Source organism: Pristis pectinata, chromosome 16, assembly GCF_009764475.1.
Source record: "Pristis pectinata isolate sPriPec2 chromosome 16, sPriPec2.1.pri, whole genome shotgun sequence".
In the NCBI taxonomy this organism is placed as follows: Eukaryota; Metazoa; Chordata; class Chondrichthyes; order Rhinopristiformes; family Pristidae; genus Pristis; species Pristis pectinata.
In genome coordinates, this window is record NC_067420.1 from 26,886,823 (window position 1) to 26,911,677 (window position 24,855).

The following is a 24,855-nucleotide window of genomic DNA, read 5'->3' on the forward strand; positions in this document are numbered from 1 at the left end:
GGTGGAGTACACAACTTTCAGGTTTTCTAGTGACACAGGGATGACCAAGTGAAAAAAATAGCTAAAATAAAAAACAAATGGAATTCTATTTTGTTCATTTTGAGTGCAATCTAGAGCTAGCAGGAACTAGCTAAATCATTTTCAACAATTCTCATATGGGTATTTAAGTTCCCTTGCATTTTAGCATGTGACATTATGTCGACTACCTGTAAAGTAGAACAAAAATTTGTAGAGCCCACAATAATTTCCTGCCCACTGATTCTTTGTTGCCAGTGATCTTAGTTTTCAAAAATACTGGTAACTATTTCAAAAATCTACAAGTTATTAGATATTGTAACATATTCTGTGTATGCTCCATGGATGTATTTGAAGACGTGGTAAAAGTCAAGAACCACCTGGTCTGCATTGATTCAAAAAAAAACTGCAGTAAAATTATATATGCTATAAAACTACAATGCTTATAGGTGACCCCCACATTACAGAGGAGTTGCATTTCCAGAAGACCGTATCATGATTTTCCGTAACATGAAGTCACCTGTGCATGTGCCAAGAAACACACATTGAAAAATAATTCACTTTTTTCCCCCCACAAACTTCATGAGAGCGAACTTTTCGGTTGTGATTTGTGAATCCTGCGAGGGTGAATTTGTTATCCAAACGGTTGTAACATAGGGGTCACCTGTATTTTTATAAAATTTAGAGTTTTTCTTCCCCCCCCCCCCCCCCCCCCCCCCCCCCCCCCACATTTGTTTACTCTGATGACTTGAATCATTTATACTGTGAAAATGAAAACATACAACAAACACAATGTTCATTCCAATTTGCAAATAACTCATCATTCATTAAATCTAGTCTCTTAACAGCACCAAAAGCTGATAAATAACTATCAGGAAACCACCGATAGCATACGATTTTTAGTGCGCCAGCAACACCTAGTGGGCAGACAATTAAAGTTTCATCACAACTTATCTCGTTACTATAACATAACAGCACGAGTTATATAAAATAAAACAGTATAATCAATAATTATACATGATATTATATCAGCCGACAAAGAAAAATCTATTGAAAAATATTCTTAATTTGAACCCGTGTTCGTCAATTCAGCATTTTCTATGACAAGAAGAATAATGCTGGAAGTAATGACATTGATGTGAGGAAATATTATCTACTTGGGATTTAAAACATGATTCAAACATTTGCAGTAACAATATAGGCTTACCTCAGCAGTCATTCTTGCAATCTGCTCTGCTGAAATATTTCCGCAGAGAACATTCTTTCTTAAATTAGGGTTCTTTGTGTCTTTTAGATTAGCTATCCTGCTTCTCACTCGGTTTTTGTATTTCATGTCTGTATTGCCCATTTCTGGAATACAAGTATCAACTAAATTAAGGAACCATAATAAAAACTGGCAACCATTTGTTAAAAAGGTCTACTGCAAGTTGCAACATCTTAAAGAACATTGGCACAGAGAGAAGATTTAAGCATAGAAACTGGCAAATGTCCATTAATTCTATTTTATTTTTGCTTTTAAAGACAAAATACTTGCAACTAATCTTTCTACTCTTACTAACTTCAGCTGCAATACAGTAATAAGACCTGGAATTCAACATTTCAAGTGCTTAACCACAAACCCCTCCAAAACAAAAAATGATGGATACTTGTTGACTATAACTTTGAATTCAATATCTTCCTGAAATGAAATTCTTTGAGCTTCCTCGTCCAACCCCAACTGATACAAGTAGATATTAAATGCTGGAGCTTTTATACAGTGATTGGATAATATTGTTGTTCTGCCAATTTTGCTCTGCAATCAAAGTCTGTAATGCCTACATTGAAGGAAAATAGGCAAACAACTATTGGAAACCAGAGTGCATGCATCTTTATTGGGTCAAAATTGATTATCAATTGGTTGTTGTAAAATAAACCAATTTCCCTGCAACATCCGTTAAAAAAATCAATGTTTATCTTGATGTGCACAAGAATATTGACATTAAACGTTGAACACCCAACAGCAATGCACAGCGAAGTTCTCTTTGCTGCAGTGCAAAAATATAACAGTTTTCACTGAGGTGTTCACTTCATCAGTTCACATATTACATTAAATAATTTTGTCTAATTGAAATTAGTATAGGCAATAAATCAGTTTCAATTAATGCCAAGTTATGGGTAGTTCTGAACTGTGGCTCCATGGCCACTATAGAAATGGAAGTGCAGATTGTTGCTGTTGTGGCCGTAGACAACACGCTACTGAAGAAACACATGACGACAGAGGGTGCTGAACTCAAGACTCATAACTCCAAGAACAGAAAAGCGCACAAAACTCTCTACCCATGGGCAACTGCGACCCGCTGGCGGATGTGACGTCTGACTGTTCCCGGAAGGTCCACCCCAAATGGGTAGTTTAAGACGCGCTACCGCGCATCCGCCCACAGCTCCTGATGGCGGTTCGAGTCCCACATGTGCGGGCCGCCACACTACACCCTACTTACCCCCCCCCCCCCCCCCACAGGAACGTCCATTGGGGGAGTGGAGCCTCCAGTCTGTGTGGCTTGCTTGGGTGGCGGGCCACGCCGGCACAGTGCGGGTACCCTCACTGGTTGCTCAATGTCCAAGTGCGCCGGTTTGAGGTGGTCCACTGTAAAAGTCTCTTCCCTGCCACCCACCTCCACAACACATGTAGATCTGTTGTGCCGGATCACCTTGAAGGGTCCTTCGTACGACCGCTGTAGAGGTGACTTGTGCATGCCCTGCGAATAAAAACATACTCACAGTCTCGGAGGTCTTTAGGGGTGAAGGATGGCGTGGGACCATGCCTGGAGGTCAGGACCGGTGCCAGGGTCCCTACCTTGTCCCGCAGCCTCATTAAACACCTCTGCTGGAGTTCCTGCCAAACCTCAGGCCTCTGGTACGAACTCGCCCGGGACCGTCTGGGAGCGCCATAGACCAATTCTGCCGAGATGGTGCCCCAGGTCCTCCTTGGGGACTGTGCGGCATGCCCAGTAAGACCCAGGGAAGCTCACCTGTCCAGTAGGGGCCCCTGAGGCGCGCCATCAAGGCCAACTTGAGATGCCGGTGGAATCGCTCGACCAAACCGTTGGACTGGGGATGGTATGCTGTGGTGTGATGTAGCTGGGTGCCCAGGAGCTGCGCCAGTGCTGTCCACAAACCAGACATGAACTGCGCTCCTCTGTCGGAGGTGATGTCCACTGGGAGGCTGAACCTGGCGATCCAGTTTGCAATGAGCGTCCCTAGCGCAGGACTCAGTGGACGTGTCTGCGAGCAGTATGGCTTCTAGCCATCTGGTGAACCTGCCTACCATGGTAAAGGTATACCTGGTGCCCAGGATACTGGCAGGGGGCCGACAACATCCACGTGGATGTGTTTGAACCTCCTGTGCGTTGGCTGGACCTCCTGGAGGAGAGCCTTCGCGTGCCGCTGGACTTTGGCGGTCTAGCAATGTACTCAGGTCCTGGCCCAGTGTCCGACCTGTTTGCGCAAACCGTGCCAGACGAATCTGTCCGCTATGAGCTTGATGGATGCCCGGGTGGGCCAGGTCGTGCAGCGTGTCAAAACACCCGGCGCCTCCATGCTGCTGGTACCACGGGTCGGGGTCTGCTGGTAGATACGTTGCACAGGAGTCAAATCGCTGCCGGGCCGATGGGGATGTCCTCCAACTGGAGTCTCAAAACGGTGGTACGGTAAGCCGGGATCTCAGTGTCTGACTGTTGCGCTTCCGCCAGTGCTGCGTAGTCTATTCCTGAGGACAATATGCCCACTGAGTGGAGGCAGGGGCGAGACAGTGTGTCGGTGACGACGTTGTTCTTCCCTGCAATGTGGCAGACATCCGTGGTGAACTCTGAAATAAAGGACAGGTACCTCTGCTGCCGAGCAGACCATGGGTCCAATACCTTGGCCAGTGTGAAAGTGAGGGGCTTGTGGTCCGTATACACGGTGAACTCCCTTCCCTCAAGGAAATACCGGAAATGCCAGACAGCCAGGTAGAGCGCTAGCAACTCTCTGTCGAGAGCACTGTACTGCATCTCTGGTGGCCGTAGGTGCCAGCTGAAGAAAGCGGGTGGTTGCCACACGCCCTCGACGAGCTGCTCCAGGACTCCGCCGATCACCGTGTTGGAAGTGTCCACTGTGAATGCCGTGGGTACATCGACTCTCAGGTGCACTAGGAGGGTCGCCTTTGCCAGTGCCTCCTTGGCCTGCTCGAAGGCCTCCGTGGACTCTGCGTCTCATGCCACCTCTTTGGCCTTGCCGGCCATCAGGCTGAACAAGGGTCTCATGATGCATGCCGCCGCCGGCACGAACCGATGATACAAGTTGACCATCTCTATGAACTCCTGCAGGCCCTTGACCATGCTGGGCTTGGGGAAAATGGCGGATGGCCTGGACCTTACCCGGTAGGGGAACTGTGCCATGTTGGTTGACTCCGTAGCCCAAGAAGTCGATCTCCATCAGCCTGAAACTGGCACTTCACCAGGTTGATTGCCAGTCCGTGGTCACTCAGGCATTGGCAGAGCTGACGCAAATGTGCCACGTGTTCTTGGTGTGAACTGATGGCCACCAGGATATTGTCCAAGTAAATGAAAACGAAATCCAGGCTGCATCCCACCAAGTCTATGAGCCTTTGGAAAGTTTGGGCAGCATTCTTGAGACCGAAAGGCATCCTCAGGAGTTCGAACAAGCCGAACGGGGTGATGAGGGCTGTCTTGGGCATGTCGTCGGGGTGCATTGGGATCTGATGGTATCCCCCGACCAGATCGATTTTCGAGAAGATGGTCGCTCCGTGCAGGTTCACCATGAAGTCCTGGACGTGGGGCACAGGGTATCGGTCAGCAGTTGTGGCGTCGTTGAGCCTTCTGTAAGTCTCTGCAGGGCCTCCAACCTCCTGCAGACTTGGGCACCATGTGCAGCGGGGATGCCCACGGGCTGTCCAAGCGGCGTATGATTCCCATCTCTTCCATCTTATGGAACTCCTCCTTGGCAAGGTGGAGCTTGTCAGGTGGGAGCCTGCGAGCTCGGGCGTGCAGTGGTAGTCCCTGCGTGGAGATGTGGTGCTGCACGTCGTGCTTGGGGTCTGCCGTGGAGAACTGTGGGGTGACCATGGAGGGGCATTCCTCCAACACCCTGGCGAATTCGTTACCAGAGAGTGTCACGGAATCCAGGTGGAGGGCCGGTAGCTGGGCTTCTCTGAGCTGTTAAGTCTGGAACGTCTCGGTATGGACCAAACGCCAGCCTTTTAGGTCAACCAGGAGGCAGGTGGCTCGTAGGAAACCTGCCCCTAATAGTGGCTGTGACACAGCTGTCAACGTGAAAGTCCAAGTGAAACGGCCTGGACCCAAAATGCAGTGGGATAGTTCGGAGCCGTGCATCTGAATACTGTCGCCATTTGCAGCGGCAAGCTCGGGACCTGGGACTGCATTACAAGTGTCCATGTTCCGGGGGGGGGGGGGGGGGGGGGGGGGGGTGGATGGATGGATGCTAACTTCAGCTCCGGTGTCTACCAGAAAGTGCCGCCCGGAGTGTCGGTCCCAGAGGTACAGGAGGCTGTCTCAGGGGCAAGCCGTCGTAGCCGTTAGCAACGGCTTGGCCCTGGCGTTTCCCCAGAAAGGCAGATGGTGGATAGCAGTGGCGTGCACTTGAACCCCATCTTTGGTGATAGAAACACCATTGTTCAGAACTTTTGTCCTTTTCACCCATGGGTCTCGACAGCTTCAGTTGCAGGGCTCGAGCTTTGGGCCGCGTGGTTGTGGCTAGGCCGATGGAGGCTGCTCCACGTTCGTTTACTCTGCCAAAGGATGTCTGCTTTAGCCGCGGACCCTACGTGGGTCACTGAAATCCTCACTCGCGAGGAGGAGGCAAATGTCCTCTGGCATTTGCTCAAGGAACAACTGCTCAAATAAAAGGCACAGCTTATGGCTGTCCACAAGCGCCAGCATATCGTTCATGAGCTCGGATAGCGTGCAGTCACCCAGACTGTCCACGTGTAGGAGCCGTGCGGCTCATTCATGGCGGGAGAGTCCGAAGGTACAGATCAGGAGCGCCTTAATCTTAGTGTACCTGTCCTCCGTTGGTGGCTGTTGTAGGAAGTCGATGATCCAGCCTGCCGTGTCCTGGTTGAGCACGCTGACCACATAGTAGTACCGCGTGGCGTCGGCTGTGATGTCTCCGATATTGAACTGGGCCTCAGCCTGCTCGAACCAAATGTGGGGCTGGGTGGCCCAGAAAGTCAGGAGCTTCAGGGAGACCGCGCTGTGCGAGTTGCTCGAACTCCTGTCTGGTCACTGGTTCCAGATGCCGTCTGGAACGTCGGGGTCACCAATGTGGCCATATGCAATGCACTACTGAAGAAACACACGGCGACAGAGGGTGCTAAACTCAAGACTTTACTCCAAGAACAGAAAAGCGCACAAAATTCTCTACCCATGGGCAACTGCGACCCGTGGAGCAGACGTGTCGTCCGACTGTTCCCGGAAGGTCCACCCCAAACGTGTAGTTTTAAAAACATGCTACTTGCGTCCACCCGTGGCTCCCGATGGCGGTTCAAGTCCCGCGTGTGCGGGCCGCCACACTATGCCATTTGAGCACCTAGCCAACACTTGTACTTTTTGGAGGGAAGCTTAGGTATATTGGTGCATCACTTATTAAAAAGGATATTTTCTTCGATCTGTGCTGCCATATGATCACAGTCAGTTCCTATTGCTACATAATCATCTGCAATCAAAATAGAAATTCAGAAGCTAGATACACCAAATATGCCTACTTCAGTAGTAAATACACAGAATCAAACAAGTGCAAAAGTGTCCTTGCATCTAGATTATAGACTTGTTTTTCGTAGAGGCAATTTTTTTTAAAAAATACATTTATTATAGTTTTACATGCAGCAACCCTAGTCAACATCACATCTAACTATTCAAATTAAACTGTTTCAATGCTTTAATATTTTACTAACTAATGTTTCTAAAGTTTAGCCTTGACCCATTCTCTCAAATTTATCCAATACTGAATGGAGCATATACAGTTTAAATTTATCAATCAAAGATTTTCATAAAATTAATTTCATAATAAACATAACACTGATTGTCCTGCTTTTTACAACTTATCAAATGTATGAACATTTATTCAAAATAGCTCTAATCATGTCCTTTCCAAAATTTTCTAGTTTCTTAGCCAAATTTGAAAAATCCAACACCTACATAGAATGATTTATCTTTGGGAGAAAACATTTGCTATCTCCAAGGTCATTGGTTGCTAGCCCTCAGACCATGCCACTTCTTCTAGGAATAATCTTCTGCTGGGTGGCCAGCAGTTCCCAGCACAATCCTTGCATAAGTAATCAATTAAGCTCCAAGAACAGCTTGGCAACTGATGAGGCACTGCCCCAAGACTCATCCGTTGTAAATTCTGACATCTTACACAGAGCTTCTGACAGGTCCTCTCTCTTCAACCATGGTTTCTCCTATTCTACAGGAGATGGGGTTCTCAATCATTTGTCCTATTTCCACAACTTCACCCCTCACCCACCTTCTCCTCCTCTCCCCACCTTCCCCAATATGGATAGGGCTGCCTGATTACCCCTTGTCCTTGCCTTCCACCCCACCAGCCTCCATATTCAGTGCATTATTCTCTAATTTCAGACACTTCCATGGTAACGCTATGACCAGATATACCGTCCACTCCCTTTCCAGCATTCCAAAGGTAGTATCTCCTCCAGTGCACTCTGGTTAACGCTTCCATATCCACTTCTCTTCAGAGCTGCTTTTTTACCCTCCCTGCTTCCTACTGGCCAGGGCCTAAACACACTTTCCAAGTGACGCAGAAATATGCGCTACTTACAATTTAGCACTCACAATGTGGCCTCCATTGCTTTGGAGAATCCCCAACAAGGAGAACCTCCCATCAGTCTGCTAGGATGATCTCAAGTTTACAGTCGTCCATCACTTTAACTCTCCCACCCGAGTCTTCAGCCTCCTACACTGTTCCAACGAAACCCAGAGTAAGTTTCACTACTTTCAGATTGTAATTCCAGCCTTGCACCTCATTTCCACCAATCATAAATGTTCCCATTTCTACTGATTTTAAGATTTCATTCATCTCCGTGTTTAAACTACTTCAAAAAAATGCCTTTTGTTATTCACCACCCTCTTTCAGATGGCTCTGCCTTTGTTATTCAATTTCTCTTGCCTTCTATTCTACCATGCCTTTCCTCTCTCTGCAACTTTCCAATTTTCCTTAGTTCTAGTGAAAAAATAATCAACCCAAGAAGTTAATCCTATCCCCCCCCCCCAAATATGCTGACCAGCATTTTCTGCTTTATCATCAACATTTAATAGTCTTACACTATATAACTATTGTTTTGCAAACTTTGTGGACAAACTTACTTTCCACCTATCTTTGTATCATCAGCAAACCTGGATATATTATATTCAGACCCTTTATCCAAGTCATTGATATAGAACATAGACAAAACCCCTGCACTAATCCCAGAGCCTCATCACTAGTTAACAGATTTGCAGCCCTAGTTTTACACTGGATAAAAGACTGGCTAACAAAATCTTTTATCTATGTTAACATATTACCCTCACACTATGAACCTTATTGAATGGCCACTGGAATATTAAAGTACAGCAAAACTCCAATAAGCTGCTATCCAACTATTCAGAAATCCCAATAGTTCAGCATATCGTCCACCAGGTGTTGTTTGCCATGTTCCCTTTCAACTCACTAGGGCCCCGGTTCCTGAGCTCCCTTTAAACTTTCTCGCTTCACTAGAAAATTTATAATAGTGTAACATCTAAATCTGAATTAAAATATTAATATATTAAACACAACAGTCCAGAAAATTTGCTAGCCTGAAAACACCATAGTCCCAAATATGCCATACAAGTTTTACTGTGCATTACATTCAGTGGTTCCCTTTATCAATCCTGATAGCTGTACCTTTGAAGAGCTTGGTCATTACAAGTATTTATCGTAAATTTTACTCACTGTCTGTTTGGAGAGCAGCCGACAACAACTCCCTACACTTGTTACGGACAGTATCACTGGTAACAGGAATTGGTGGAAATGTCGTCATCTTTGGAGTCGTGGGTGTCCTTGGTTCTGGTCTCTTGCTGGAGCTACAAAAGACAGATGTTATTCATTCAATAAACAACATTCTTCTAAGGATACACAAAAAATATTAGCAATTTATAGAATAGAATCTTGTTCCCATTCAATTCAACAGTCTGACACAAATAAAAATCAAAGGTTCCATCCATTGGGATGTTATACCACAAATATATAAAATCAATTAAGTGCTGAATAAAAGTTTTAGATCTGCTGATGAACATCCTTCAAAATTATTTAAAATCTAAATTACAGGAATTTGTTATTTTCTTATGGTAAATGATTACATACTACAGGCCAGCCCCAGGTAACAAATAAATTCTGTTCTTACAGACGTGCAGGAGTCTATTTTGTCCATAAGTTGGAAGATACACACGATATGATAACCAAACCTGCACAGTAATGAACGACGCAAGACTGATAAAGTGGAGAAAGGAAACTAGTTCTACCATTCATAGGAATGAACGTATGTACCCATGTTGGACTTTTGAATTCAATGGTATTATGGGAGCTCCTGCATGTAGGGGGTACCCATAAGTTGGGCATTTGTAAACCCAGGGATAGCCTGTAAAATCAGTAATTTTTTTTCTTCAATTTAAATCTTTCAAATTTCTTCAAATTTTAAACCACTCTATGCAACAAATTGAAAATCACCATCCTCAAAAACAATGATTTCTTTCCCCCTCCACACATCCTCCCCTAAGTTAAAGGGACTGGTCTATGCAAACAAAACAGATACCTCTCCACTTTTCAGTGAGTCAACAAGTGCTTCCCGGAGTAAAGGAAAAAAGTTACTGCCATGTTTACTTTGGCAAAGCATTGAAATACCAGACCCTTGGAGACCAATTCAAGGAAATAAACTAACAATATATAGGAGCAAAATTTGTTAATTTTGCAGCTAAAGTTAGTACTTACTCTGCTACAGATCATCATCCATTAAACTTCTAATAGTTAACTATGGAGCAGCATCATTAGACATCTGGTCAGTTAGTTATGTTCCAGACAAGAGAAATTAACCATACTAAGACTATAGAAAAATAAATAAATAGCTGTTTAATGGAATTATGTGTATTAAAGGATTTAAAGCAAAATGTCTGGAATGACCTTTGCTCTGTGGAATCTGAACCATTTTTTGAGGAAGTTGAACATTCTTTTTTCTTATCCTCAGCATCTTTGTCTCCTGTTGGGCCATCTGCAAAGCAATGATTTAGGAAAACATTAATTACTGAACTCTAAATCTGTTATACTATCCATTTGATATTTCTAAGAATACTGAACTTGGGATGATCACAATCATATATCAACAAGTCAAAAGTCAAATGCTTCCTTCACTGTATCTCTGCCTCTGAACCAAATGTAGATCTATATAGCAGATTAAAAACAATTAAAAGACATGATACAGTTCTACCTACTGATGTCCAGAGATAATTTTATTTGTAAACATTTGTTAAAAATCCTGGGGGTGGGGGGCAGCATTTACCAAATATACAATCCATGTGTCTAAAAAAAAATGCAGCCAGCCATATCTCTATTCCCAGCACGTGTCCAGATTAACAACCAGGCAAATAAAAGTTTGACTTCCAAAGTTACTTAAGTCGTACTCAAATCAAACCTATAATCTTGCATTAAAAACAAACCAGCTTTGACACAAGAGAAATCAAAATTGAGTGATTAAATTGAAGCACTGCAGATATTTGAAAAACATTTAATTTTAATGTATACCAACTGGTCCCATGTTTACAACAAAAAAATCCTCTTAATTCAAGTTACCTAGTTTTTTTATTACTTACCTAATGTACAACCTGCTGCAGATTAATTCAGTTATTAACAAGCAACATGGCATAACCAAAAATTTAAAAATATGGATATAGAAATAATATTTAGAAATCTTAAGTGATTTTGCATGAATTTAAGACATTGCCGGGGAAATAAAGTTATTCATCCATAGCAATATCCATTTTAGTTGCTGGAAATCAACCACTTTAATATTAATAGAGATTTTCTTTGGAAAGTCATTATCCATACAACCATCAACTTTAAGCTACTGTTACAGAATTATAGAAGTTTACTGGAAGAGGCAGCCATTCCACCCATCATGTTCATCCTGGCCAAGAAAAATATCTGAGTCTCCATGTTAAAGAAAATAATCCTAGTCCAGCCAATCATTCCTCATAACTAAAATTCTTCAGCCTTAGCAACATCCTCAAACTTCTCCCACTTCCTAGTTCTATCATATTGTTCTTGGAAACTGATGACCAGAATTGTACCACATTACTCTTTTGCTAAGACATAACTAGTGTTTTACAGTTCTAGTATAACCTCCTCCCTCCCCCCTCCTTAGAATACCATGCCTCAAAGAAAACTATTGCACTGGTTATTGTAACCACATCTACTTTTCCTGCTTCCTCCAGGGATGCATGGACAAGCACTCCAGATCCCTGTGCCTCTGCACTTCTCTGACCCATCATTTGCCCTGTCTGGAATCCTTAAATGCATTAAGACAGTTTCACATGAGCTAGTCCTGGTAAATCAATTTAGCTAAACTAAAAGTATTTATTCTTGCTTTCGTTCAGCCACTCCAAGTTAGCTTCCTCAAACCTATTTTGGGTGAAAGGCCTTATTCAATAAAGCTCAAAGCCATCAAGGTCTGAATTCTGCTCTGGCACACATTTTCATTCTTCGTGTTTTTACAGTTCAAGCTTTTCCCTCCCCACCGCTCCTCCCCATTTTTACTTTGCTGTCTACAATTATTTAATACAATGTTTCGCTTTATCTTTCCCATTCAGCTTGACTACCAACAGTTGTAGACAACCTCAAAAAAATCAAATCCAGTTCAGATAATCAAAGACCAAAAAGGTATAAAGTGTTAAAACATGCAAAATTATTACAGTATCTTGTACTAATAAGAGGCCAAACACAATTTCTTCTATTTCATGCCATAAAAAAGGATTATCCAAATGTAAAAATTACACATCAGAAGCTTCAAATTTGTTAGTAAATCTCTAGTACTACATTCTGCACTATTGACGTAACTATACAGTGCTTGGGGAAAAAAAAAGGAACAGAATTTCCTAATAGCCTATGATTTAATAGTTAGACTACTATGGAATACACTAATACATCCACATAATTAGGTATACTTGATGCATACCAGATCTTCCACCACCAAAATTTCCTGGGGTTTACTTGCACCACTGTTACTGACCCTCACAAAAAGAGTGAGAATTTATTCAAAGCCCATTTACCCTTCCCTGCAACATTCAACTCCCAATGATGATCAGCATTTTCTGCATTGAAACAATTTTCACACCATTCCCATTGTCCAAAAACAAGTGCTTAAGTGATTGGATAGCAATATTATTAAAGGGTGCTTTTAACATTATAATGACAATTTTCTACTGAAAATTCCGATTTTTTTTGGAACAATGCTCTTAATAAGAGAAACCAAAATTGTTTCAGATTTTGAAATCAGTGATCTTATGTCTAGGATTCCTGTAGCTGGTGAAGGTAAATCATCCAACTAATCAATTTTTTCCAACTCTGTTTCATCTTCACACATCTTCGGATTTGTCTGTTCAATTACACTAGCCTGATAGTTCAAATTGATGACTAATAAATTCTGAATGTCAATATGCTTTGTCAATTTAAGATCAAACTATTGTTTGCTGTAACATTTATGGAAAGTAGTTTGTATTAAAAGGTCAAAGTCAGGACACATATAGAAATGATAATACAAGGCTCACTGAAATGTATAAAGCAAAGAGGTCATTTGTTCTCTTAAAAACGAGCAAGATTTAGACAATCTGAACTGCATGCAACTCAAGAAAACAAACTGTAGCAGCTTAGAAGTAAGTGCAAGTTCTAGGAAAAGACCAAGAAAACCCTATAAATGTGGTGACCCCAGTTCAAGAATATTAAAAACAATATGGGGAAATTTGCTTTGTTACACTAAAAAAAAATCAAAGAACTGCAAATGCAAAACAAAAACAAAAAGATGTTGGAGGTATTCAGGTGTGGGAAAGAGAAACTGAGTTAACGTTTCATCTTGAAGATGCCCTCGTCAGAACATTATAACAAAGAATCTTCCATCTGAAATGTTAATTCTGTTTTTTCTACAAATGCTGCCTGCATCCATGATTGTTTCCAGCATCTTTGTTCCCCCCCCATATTAAATTGTAAACAAAACAAAATATAAACTGATTCAACATCAATTTTCCACAGCTAGAAAGACTTGGGTATTCTCAGCAAATTGTTACTGCAAAGATTTAAATCTGTGGAAATCATGGCACGGTAGCATAGCGGTTAGCATGACACTATTACAGCACCAGCGATCGGGGTTCAATTACCGCTGTCCTGTAAGGAGTTTGTATGTTCTCCCCATGTTTGTGTGGATTTCCTCCAGGTGCTCCGGTTTCCTCCCACATTTCAAAGACGTACAGGTAGGTTAAACATGGGTTTTAAATGGCGGTGCAGACTCATTGAGCCAGAAGGGCCTATCACTGTGTTATAAATAAAGTTTATTTCACTAAAATCAAGTTCCTATTTAACCAATCCATATGGTGAAATTTGTAATACTTTATTACTATACAAAATAGATTTGATTATGGTATAAATCTTGTTTATTTTTCTTCTTTCTGAAGTAAAAGGTAACCAATTATTTTCAAAATATTTCACTTATCATAGATTAATTATCTTTTTAAGTTATGGAGAGTTGAAAAGTAGTGTATTCTAATTAGAAATGGTGGAAAGAATGGCTAGGCTGGCACGCAGGTCAAAAAATTTATATATCATGTGGCCATCTCACCACTGCAGAAAAAATGTATTCAAAAATACTGTGTTTCATAATAAAACTTAGATTTACTACTAAATGGTAAGAAATGTCTATAACAGAGTACAGTTATTAGTGAGACAAAATAAAATTCAATTCAGTAATATTCAGGAGAGAGAGTAAAAAGATATGTCTGACTGTAGGCAGGCAATACAAATCAAATGAAAGAACAAAACTAAGTTGATACAATTCTCCATCACTGGGACCTAATATACAGTCCAGCTCATTAAGTGAAAAACCTTTGTATCAAAGCACCCAGGTATTCAGAAACTGTCAATCTCTGTATTCTCACACAAGATGCAAACACCTGCAAATGCTGACAGAAGGCTAGAAAATCAGGTTGGTTAGTTAGAATAATGAAAATATGCATGATAGATATAAATAGCATAATGATAGAGTGGATCTTTATGGCTACCCATAACTGCTACTTGTGGTCAAAACTACACTGGAATTTACTTGGTCCAGATGCAAAAGGCCTACCTCGCTTGCCCAAAACTTCCCAGGCTCTACTGTCAAGACACAAACAAAGACAAAGCTTCCAAAAATACAGTGTGGAAGTCCCAGACACCCCAAACACCAACCCCCTCCCTCCTCACCCCTGAAGCTTTGGCAACTGGCATAACCCTGCATTCAACTTTGCTGCCTGAAAAAGCCATATAGGTTTAGTAATATTAACAATGCTGACTTTATTGAAAATAATTATAAAATCACTCCCCCAACCCTGCTGCAGCTTCTAAACCCCTTCAAAGTCATTGGGATTGGGGATTCAACACCGGTTCGAATTTGGCACAGAATCCGAGAATAACAATATTCTGCTCTGCTGTGCAATTTCCACCTTTCCTTGCATACACGCAGAAATCCCAGATTAGTGCTATTAGATGACTAAATCCCATTGTTCTGTTTGGAACAATCAACATTTATCAGCAAAACCCAGTTTATGTGCTCTTTAGAACTGGAATAAAGTACAAAAGAAGAGAATTTAAATAAAAAACAAAACAAAATATGGGGCCACAAAAAACATAACCTTATGGGTGTTATTCCTTCCCTGTCCTTCAATATAACTTGAATTTACAGATATTTATCCATCATTTCTTAACCACTTTTTCCCTCCACAACTTTTATTTTGTTAAGTGCTAGCAGCATTGCTTCTCTACATTTGCAGAAAGGGACACCAAATAAGGAACTGTATTTGCACCAAGAGAGGTTCCCTCTCTCTGCCCTAAACTACATTCAGAAACAATTCCATAATTTATTGATTTCATTGCAAAGAAGTGGACAGTTTTCTCTACCATTAACTAAATCTATAATGACCACTAACACTTCTTCTGTAAAAAGAAAGGTTTCCACATTGTTTACATTCCAAGTTAACATAGTAATCTGTTCAGAGATACAATCCAATTTAAACAAAGTGCTTTGAATAATAGACTCCATTACCAGGCTGGGCATCCTCATGCTATCTAGTTTATTTTGTAATTTACAGACATCCTAGATTCTCCAGCTCAATGTACCTCTTATGTTGCTGGAAGTGAGCTGATCAACAAAGCAATATAAACATGTTATATGAACTAAACGAATGAGACAATCCTACCTCCATAATCAATCTGATGGAAGGAAGGACTGCAAAATAAATAGTGGAAGCACTGAAAGCATAAATCAGATTAACTACAACTAAAATGATGCGCTAGAAATTGTAAAAAAAAAAATTGCATTATATCTGAAGTCATAGAGTTACACAGCATGGAAACAGGCTCTTCGGCCAACTCATCCATGCCGACCAAGGTGCCTACTTGAGCTGGTCTCATTTGACCCATATCCCTCCAAACCTTTTTTTAATCCATGTACCTGTCTAAGTGTTTTTAAACATTGCAATTGTACCCACTTCTACCAGTTCGTTCCACTTACCCACCACATTCTGTGTGAAAAAAGTTACACCTCAGGTCCCCTTTAAATCTTTCCTCTCTCACCTTAAACTTATGCTCTCTAGTTTTAGACTGCCCTACCCCGGAATAAGACTGTGACCATTCACCTTATTTATACTCCTCATGATTTTTACATACCTCGAAGGTAATCCCTCAGCTGCCTACGCTCCAGGGAAAACAGCCCCAGCTTATGTAGTCTCTCCTTATAACTCAAGCCATCAGTCCTGCTACATCCTTGTAAATCTTTTCTACACCTTATCCAGTTTAATGACATCCTTCCTATAATAATGAGATTCCATATAAATAACTTAATTTTCAGTCTAGATGGTTGAGTTGCAATAGTTATCACACATATATAGATAACGCATGAAACGACAAGTTTATATTGTACCTTGCAAATATAGCAAGCCATTCGTGAAACATAATTGAAAAGCAGATAGAATGTTTTATCCAAATTAATAGCAGAACAAAATGGAACGACTCTGATGACAATTCTTGCATGCTGACATTTACTCATGCCCAAATTTGCTGCACCTTAAACAACAATGCCATTTCGACCCATTTTTAAAGGCACTTCCATTACACTTAATCCCTTATAACCTATTTTCTCTGCCCATCAACTCATCGCACCCACCCACCCCACCTCCCCGATTTTCCTACCATTCCCCTATGGGGCAACTGAAAGCAGTGAATTACCTACCAGCACATCTCTGGGGTGTGAGAAGAAATGGGAATACCCAGAGGAAACCCATGTAGTAAAAAGGAGACCATGCAAACTCCACACAGACAGCACCAGATGTCAAAACAGAACCTGGTTCAATGAAGCGGTGAAGCAGTAGATCTACCTACTACACTGCTTTGCCAATTAAGATAATCAAGCTCCTTGCAAATCCAATTGATTTAGAAATCAGCACAAGAATTAATTTGATCCAAGGCAAGAGTGGGGCAAGAGCATCAATGTAAAACAGCTTGAGCCTGATATTCCATGTTATATTTAATTCAACAAAATACACGGTATCGACTGCTCAAACAACCTTTGGATTCTTTTTGTTTAGTGAAAGAATTGGCATAAAAGTCATTGCAATATCAAAATAAAACAGTTGTAAAATATGCCAGAGCTTGAGCAAACATGCCTATCCATCCTCACAATTTAAATATTATAGCTATCAGAGGATTAAAACATTTAGAGTTAATTTAAAAATTAACTACAGTTCACGAAAACAATTTAAACAGAACATATTTTCAACTATCTTTAGCAGATTTGACCAGCTCTTCTGGACCTCTTCAATCCAGTGGTGCTTTAAAAATGATGCAAGTGCTTTATTTTAACATTTCACCTGAGTTTGCTGATGACTGCCACTGGGAATGGTCTGGAGATTTTCAAGACGCCATTTTTGGAAGCAAGGTTTGCCTCACCAGCTCTATCCATGACAAGCATCACACAGCTGCTGTAGTTCGACAATGTCAGAAATCAGCCCAAGGAAACTTCATGCCTTCCCACAAAATAAAACAAAACAAAAAAAATGGATCCAACTTTTCAGCATGCAGTGCAAATCTTTAACAGTAATCTCACCCCCTTGTGATTTACTTGTCACTCATTCTCACTTGAAGGCCATCAACTTGTGCTGAGGTACAAGCAGCAGCAGTTGCCAAAGCTTTACCCATGTGGTCACTGTTTGCGTTGGAGACTGGACAGGAGTTTGAAAGCTGTTAATTTGAGGTCATCACAGCCGAACTGATTCTCTCCATGCCAAATATCCACCACAAATTTTCCAGCAGAAAGTAAATGTTTAACTATCAGGAATGGGAACCCTGGGCAAACTATCCCCTCCTTAAACTAGAAATACTGAAATTAATTATACACCCTTAATAAAAAAATCAGCAAACTCAGAATCCAGGGATTAAGATTAGAATTAGTTGCAGAATATATGGTGTAATTTAACTTATTGTTTTAAAGGAGGTACATTTCCTACGCAATTTCAGAAGTAATCCAATTTTTGCACCCTTTAATTCACCATTCATTGAAACTTTTTTTTCCAAAGTAACACAGAAAATATATAATCTACCAAAAAGTATAGATATAAACTTATTTAAGCTCAAATGATAATAAAATGCTTCAATGAACATAAAACAAGGCAACACAGAAAGACTTGAGCACAATAGCTGAATTGCTAAAAATATCTTTAAAATATAGAACCAAACATTAGAATGTAAACTAATATACACACATGTAATTTGATATTTGGAATAATGTAACAAAATTGGGCTTGTCAGGACAAAGAACACTTAAAATGGTACAATGAAGCACAACTAGGATGGTTCTAATACTTAAATCATTGGGGCAGCGCAACTGCAGAGAACCTGTCCCAAATGGAACCAAAACAAACAATGCACGATTCAAATTAAATGTTGAATTTAATTTTTCACTGTAAATACACAAATTCAACATTAAGTACAGTAATTCCTGCATCAGTTTTTAAAAGAACCAAATTAGAATGGCACTTCAAAAAGTACATACTGTGGCTAGCGCAGGACGACAAGATCAGTCTAGCTGGATCACAGGTCTTGAAAACAGCAATAGATGGAAGTGTTAAATGGCCTTTAAAAGTTGTTTGTCTTAGACATGCCCAATTACTACTTATATACTAAGATCATTATGCTAAAACCAATTTTTTTTAAAAAAACTATTTTTGACTTTAGCTTGCCAAAGATTAAAAAAAAACAATTTTACAACAAATAAAATTCCTGTGACATTTACTGCCATTCAATCATACTCACATTAAAAAAAATCCCATCTGGACTGTATACTGCAAACAGCCAAAATGCTTAATTATCTTTGGTGGTTTAAGTGTACGTTGTTAGAGCATACTATCTTTGATCAGAGCGCTCAACATTACCTAATAATTTTTTCCATGATTTGATAAGTGACTTGGCAAGTGTTGTGACTTCTTCATCCGTGCTTTGTTTTCTAACCGCATTCACAGACATTCCAACCCGTGTGGACTACAAGGATGAGTAAATATCAATCAACAGCAAATTAGAAAAACAACTTGATTAATTAAACTGTCATTTTACAAACCATTTTAGCTGTACACTCCTCCAGCAATCAGCCAGACCTGCACTCTTAAAGCTTGTAGATTAAATGAGAAAAGTTCTATTCTTCACAAACATAAATATCATTTTTATTTTGAAAAACATCTGGTATTGTCCTACACAAAAGATGGTTTAACAAACAAAAAGGCCCAAAGGGCTGGATTAATCTGGAAAGTTGTTAGGTTGGTAGACAGCTATGAATAGGGCAAAAGCTAACAGAGATGCATCTCACTATCTATGATCTACATTATGACTTGGAACAATATAAACATACAATGTGCTAAAGTTTGCAGATAATACATAGTTATGTGGAAAAGCAAGCAATGAAGATGAAAACAGCATAAATGGCAAAAAACTAACAGACAGAATAAGAACAGAAACATGTTAAATGCTGTAAGTGTTAGTATAAGTTGGCCAAGTGTGCTTTGGCTATCCTTGCTAACATGCAAGTGATTAGGAAGGAAAATTGTAAATTACTGCAAGTATGCTAAAATGTAAGAAGTCCTGTTGAATGGGACAGGCTGACTTGGAATATGATGAGGTTTCAGCCCCATACTGAAAAATTGATAATAGTGGCCTTTGAGGAGGTGCTATATAATTCACTCGATCGAAACCATACATGAATTTTATCCTATATGGAAAAATCAAGGAAAATAGGATACTCCAAGAATAAAACAAGAGGTTTTTCACTGAAGCAAACAGTTGTGAAGGGGCTTTACAGGGTCAATTTACTACAAACATTCACAACTTAAGCAGACCAGGTACGAGTAGCAGAACACTTTATGTTATTATATGAGATTAATCTCTTAAATGCAAGATGAAAGAGAAGGAAGGATGAGAGAATGCATGACTGAATGTGACATTGGACACACCACACCAAGAAGGGGAAAGAACAAATTTAGAAAAAGTGAAGTATTCCGAGGTTTTTCAGAAGACGTCTCTGGAGCCTGGAAGAGCTTGTAGACATGTCGTCGGCTCTTAACAGCACTTTAAACATCAGCAAATAAATAACTTTTGAGGGAACAAGGTGGATCTGACTGCATTGCCTTGGTAGTAGAACACAAACATCAGATTAATGGATGCTGGAGCCACAGAGTCCAAGCCACTGGCTTTTACTATCACTATTTTGGTCAGGATATGATCTAGTCTGTATCCACTTAACCAGTGCTATGCCAGAGATTTCTGTTAATAGTGTGAATATGACATGTCGAGGTTAAAATTCACTCTCTACCATTATTCAAAAGGTAATTTTGGAAAGATACTAGAGAGCTACAGAAATAAGCACAGAGTCAAGTCTAGAAAACAAGGGTCAGGAGGCAGAAGTGCTCCACAGAATAAGCTTATTTAATTTCTGTCAAGGGAACTGAAGACAAGACAAGAAAATGGTACACAAGGTAGAGGATGAGCTTAGATTGTGTTGAACAGTGAAGTAGAAGAATTCAAAATGGCCAACTCCTACTATGTTATTTTCTTATTTACCTGCAAAAGGTCCAGTGTCATTGGTATGTTTTTAAGTTCCTTCAATAAATCGATAGCACCATTCTGCAGAATAGAAAAGCAGAGCAAAAGTTAAAGTAGTACAAGTCAAAAGATTTCACAGTCATGCTCTTTGCTAAGAGAAATGAAGTAATTTCCCTGTCAATTATGGAATGTTACAATCAGACAATTAGAAAATAAGAAAAATAAATATTACACATACTGATAATAAATAAGAAATAGAAAATGCTAGAAGGACATGGCAGTCAGTCTGCACTTGTTTGGAGAAAATGTACAGGTTCTCTCAGCTTCTCACAGCCAGATTATCCTCTGGTGCAAATAGTCAAGTCTAAGCAGCAAGACAGATCTGAAAAGTATTTAAAATTACAAACACTTGTATCTGTTAATGGCCACTCAAAGACTATTAGCTACTGCAAGTCCTCAGGTCAGGCTGCATCTGCGGGAAGAGAAACAGAGTTAACATTTCAGGTTGAAGACCCTTCATTAGAACTGGAGAGAAAAACTGCAGGAACTGGGGGGGGGGGGGGGGGGGGGGGGGAGGGGGGGGGTGGTGGGAGGGCAATGTCTCTGATGGAATAAAACTGGGTTGATAAGCTGTAAACAGACTTATCAGGTCTATGACTGAATGGCAGGAGTTAGAGAACGAGAACATTTAAAAAAGAATTTAGAAGTTGGGAAATCATGCCCAGCAGGTCAGACTGGACACATCCTCCACTTCCAGAGAAAGAAAAAAAATAAGCACAGCCAGGTATCACCGATGGACGACTGATGTAGATAGAAATCAAGTTACCTGAAGTTGTAGAATTCAATAGAGGCCAGAAGGCTGCAATGTGCCCAGACAAAAGATAAGGTGCTGTTCCTCAAGCTCAGGTTGGCCCTCATTAATAACATTGCAGGAGGCCGCCGATAGGTCAGAGTGGCAGCACAATGGAGGATTAAAGTGGCAGGCAAGTGGAAGCTCGGGGTCATCCTTGTTGACTGAACATAGGTGTTCCATAAAGCAGTAGCCCAATCTGCATTTGCATCTCCTATACACAGGAGACCACACCAAATGCAGTACACGAGATCGGAAGAAACGCAAGTGAATTGCTGCATCACCAGGAAAGACTGCTTGGGTCCCTGGATAGTGGGAGGGAAGAGGTGAAAGGACAAGTGTTGCATCACCTGTGGTTGCAAGGGAAAGTGCCACAAGAAGGGGTTGACTGGAGAGAAGAATGGACCCAGGCATCATGAAGGTCCCTGCAAAATGCTGAAGGGGGGGTCCTTTCAGCAAAGAGAGTGGGACAAAGAGTTGTTGAGATTGCTGTGGGAGTCAGTTGGCCTGCCTATCTTGTGATAGTGGAAGAAGATCCAGAAAAGGGAAGAGTCAGAGACTGACCATGTGAAGGTGAGAACTGAGTGAATATTAGCAGCAAAAGTACTGAAATTGTTAAGTTATGTACCAGAAAAAGTGTTGCAGTCACATGAGGCATTTGAGGTATCATGGATGTAAGTGAGAAGGGACTGGACCAGAGGTGAACCAATATGGTCAAGGTAGGAAGAAATAAGTTCGCTATCCCACTCTGACCTATCAGTCTGTAGCCCCCTGTACTGTTACAGTGAAGCCCAATGCAAGCTTGAGAAACAGCACTTCATCTTTCATCTGGGCACGTTGCAACCTACTGGACTCAATGTTGAATTCAAAGCTTCACGTAACTTGACTTCTATTGTCTTCCTGCTCTGCATGCGTAACAACTAAATTCTTTTATCTATTTTCTCACTCATTGACCAAATAACCTTGTTTACAGCTCATGCCCAAGGTCTCCCAGTTTTACCTTATCAAAAACATCCCCATCCCCTATTCTCCCTGCGGCTTAACGACCTTCTTTTCTCTTTCTCACTTCTGATGAAATTAATGTTTCAAGTCAAAGAAACTTTATTTCTCTTCCCATAGATGCAGCCAAACCTGCTGAGTATTTCCAGTATTTTATTTTAAAATTTCCAGCATCTTCAGTTATTTTCTTAAAACCACAAGCATTTCCCCCACCCTCAAGGTAATCAAGCTTTTTTCCCTACTTGTGCTGACAACATTAACCTCAGTTTAAGGATAAAAAGGTTCAATTGTATAAAAGGCAATGTTGTTTCAGTGTATTGTTGGTGACCTTCATCTCCTTTGGATACTACAGAAACATTTCATTGTTTCATCTAATGGTCAGTAAACCAACAGGTTATAGTGCTTCTAATTAGAAGGCTTTTTAAATTAAATTTGAAACAAAATCTACAACCTTTATCTTTAATTATCAAAGAAATGTAGTTAAGTACCCTCTCACAAAAAGAGAAAGGTCAAATGAAATACTTTTGGAATAAAAATGAAACCTACAACAAATCGCCCTGAGGCTTTTACGCTATAACTCATGCACTGCAAGACATACATGCAGCATTTTAGGACATGCATACAGCATTTTCTATACAGTCTTCATCTTTAGCAAGAAGTTTAATAAGCAAGTCGAAAATTAAAAGTTGAGAATAAATCTGATAATTTCGCTTCGACAGCTTTCAACACTTGGAGCCATAAAAATGTATGCAGAGGCGCAGAAAACTCAGTCCAGAAACATTCCGAAGGTTTATTTGCATTGCAAACACGGCAAGCGTGGTACTGCAAATCTCAACCCCCCCCCCCCCAACAAAGTTAACATTAACGTTTCGTTAAATGAGCAAGAGTGGTTAATCCGATTAATCCCTTCATCTAGCTGTCTACTTCTCTGCTGACAGCTCCCTGCAACCAAGCGATGAAAAAAAATCAACGGAGAGCCCTGCATCACCGACCGGATACTACCCACCGTATTTTTCTTGGAGACCATCTTATCCATCTTCTTGGCGATGCGCACAATTTCCTCCAACTTCCCCATTATTTCTTGATTTTTCTTTTTATATTTATTACAAAAAATAAAAACGCCTCGGGTAGTTGAAGAAGGAAAGCGAACAATGGCCGCTCACATCTGCACCAAGAAACCAAACTCCCTCCCTTCGCCCAGCCTCGTCTCTTGTATATGGCGCTTGCTCCAACCATTCACGGAGCCCCGCACGCCCTCGCAAGCGGCGCTGGGAGTTGGAGTCCCCAGCCCGACCCGGATGCCAGATCAACTCGTCAGCCCGCGCACCATCTGACTACAACTCCCAAAACGCACTGTGACGCCTGGCTCCGTGTAGAAGTTTCTAGGTGAGAAGGTTGCAGCCGAGCCGTTTTCGTGGCGCCTCACCTCAGTTTGTGAATAATTTTTTTTCATGTCTTTGCTCCACTCGTGTTTCGGGATCTTTCTCACGTCCGAGTGGAAATGAAGTGTATAGCCCATTATTGTTTTAAAGTAGAGCTTGTAAAGGCTCGTCGCCCATGGCAACTCACGGTCTGCTACAACAAAACGCAGTTACATTTATATTTTCACCACGTTCATCCTATTCCTCTGCATTTCTATCCTGCCCCAAGATATCCTGAGGCCCTGTCACTTCTTCCTTTTGAAGGGAGATTCTACCACCACACTCATTCGCCTGGATGAATTTGTTTTTGCATTAAACAACTTCTTCAACTCCGTTCACTTTTTCCAAATTAAAAGTGTGGCAATGGGAAAGCAAATGGCCCCAAATTATGCTTCTCCCATTCAGGCCCCATCCCTCAACCCTTTTCCCAGTACATTGATTGATGCTGCTTCCGACACAGAACTTGAAAATTACCCTCATACTGCTCTCATTCCACATCTAATTCTTCCCTGTCCAGATGAAGGTTCTAGACCCATTTCCCTCCACAGATGCTGCTTGACCCGCTGAATCCCTACAGCATTTTGTTTGTTGCTCCAGATTCCAGCATCTGCAGTCTTTTATGTCCCTCTTCCTTCAATGCTGCTTTTAACCTCCATCTCACTGGATAGGCTTGTAACCAATCCATTATAAGCCCACCGATTTTCACTGCTGTCGTAATTACACTTTCTTCAGCCCTGCTTCCTTTAAGGACGTATTCCATTCTCCCAGTTTCTCTGATCGTTATCGTATCTCTACCGAAGACAGGACTTTCCCCACCAGTTTCTTCCTTTTTCGTTAATCATGGCTTCTCCTCCACCAGAGTTCATAGGGCTTTCAATCAGATCTTCTCTATTTCCCGTACTCCTGCTTCCCACTCCCCATCACCTTCTAGGTAGAGCAAGGATAGGGTTCCCAAAAGCCTCCACATTCAGCTGATCATCTTCTGTAATTTCTGCCACCTGCAGTAGATGCAATCACAAGGAAGGCGCGCCAGCGTCTTTACTTAGGAGGTTAAGGAGGTTTGGCTTGTCACTGAACACTCTAACAAATTTCTACAGATGTACTGTTGAAAGTATCCTGACTGGTTGCATCATGGTCTGGTACGGCAATTTGAATGCACAGGAG

At 41.2% G+C, this 24,855-nt stretch overlaps 1 protein-coding gene across 1 annotated transcript in view; it reads right to left on the reverse strand.

Annotated features, from left to right (window-relative positions):
* The window catches only part of LOC127578805 (transcription elongation factor A protein 1-like), a 57,428-nt gene extending 33,976 nt beyond the window's left edge, over positions 1–23,452 (reverse strand). The window contains exons 1-7 of the mRNA XM_052031271.1: positions 23,277–23,452; positions 20,440–20,502; positions 18,765–18,870; positions 10,225–10,312; positions 9,001–9,131; positions 6,661–6,726; positions 1,223–1,368 (exon numbers count right to left, since the gene is read on the reverse strand). Of these exons, the coding sequence (XP_051887231.1) occupies positions 1,223–1,368; positions 6,661–6,726; positions 9,001–9,131; positions 10,225–10,312; positions 18,765–18,870; positions 20,440–20,502; positions 23,277–23,345 (669 nt within the window). The 5' untranslated portion in view covers positions 23,346–23,452. The remainder of the gene's footprint in view (positions 1–1,222; positions 1,369–6,660; positions 6,727–9,000; positions 9,132–10,224; positions 10,313–18,764; positions 18,871–20,439; positions 20,503–23,276) is intronic.
* Positions 23,453–24,855: the final 1,403 nt, after the last annotated feature.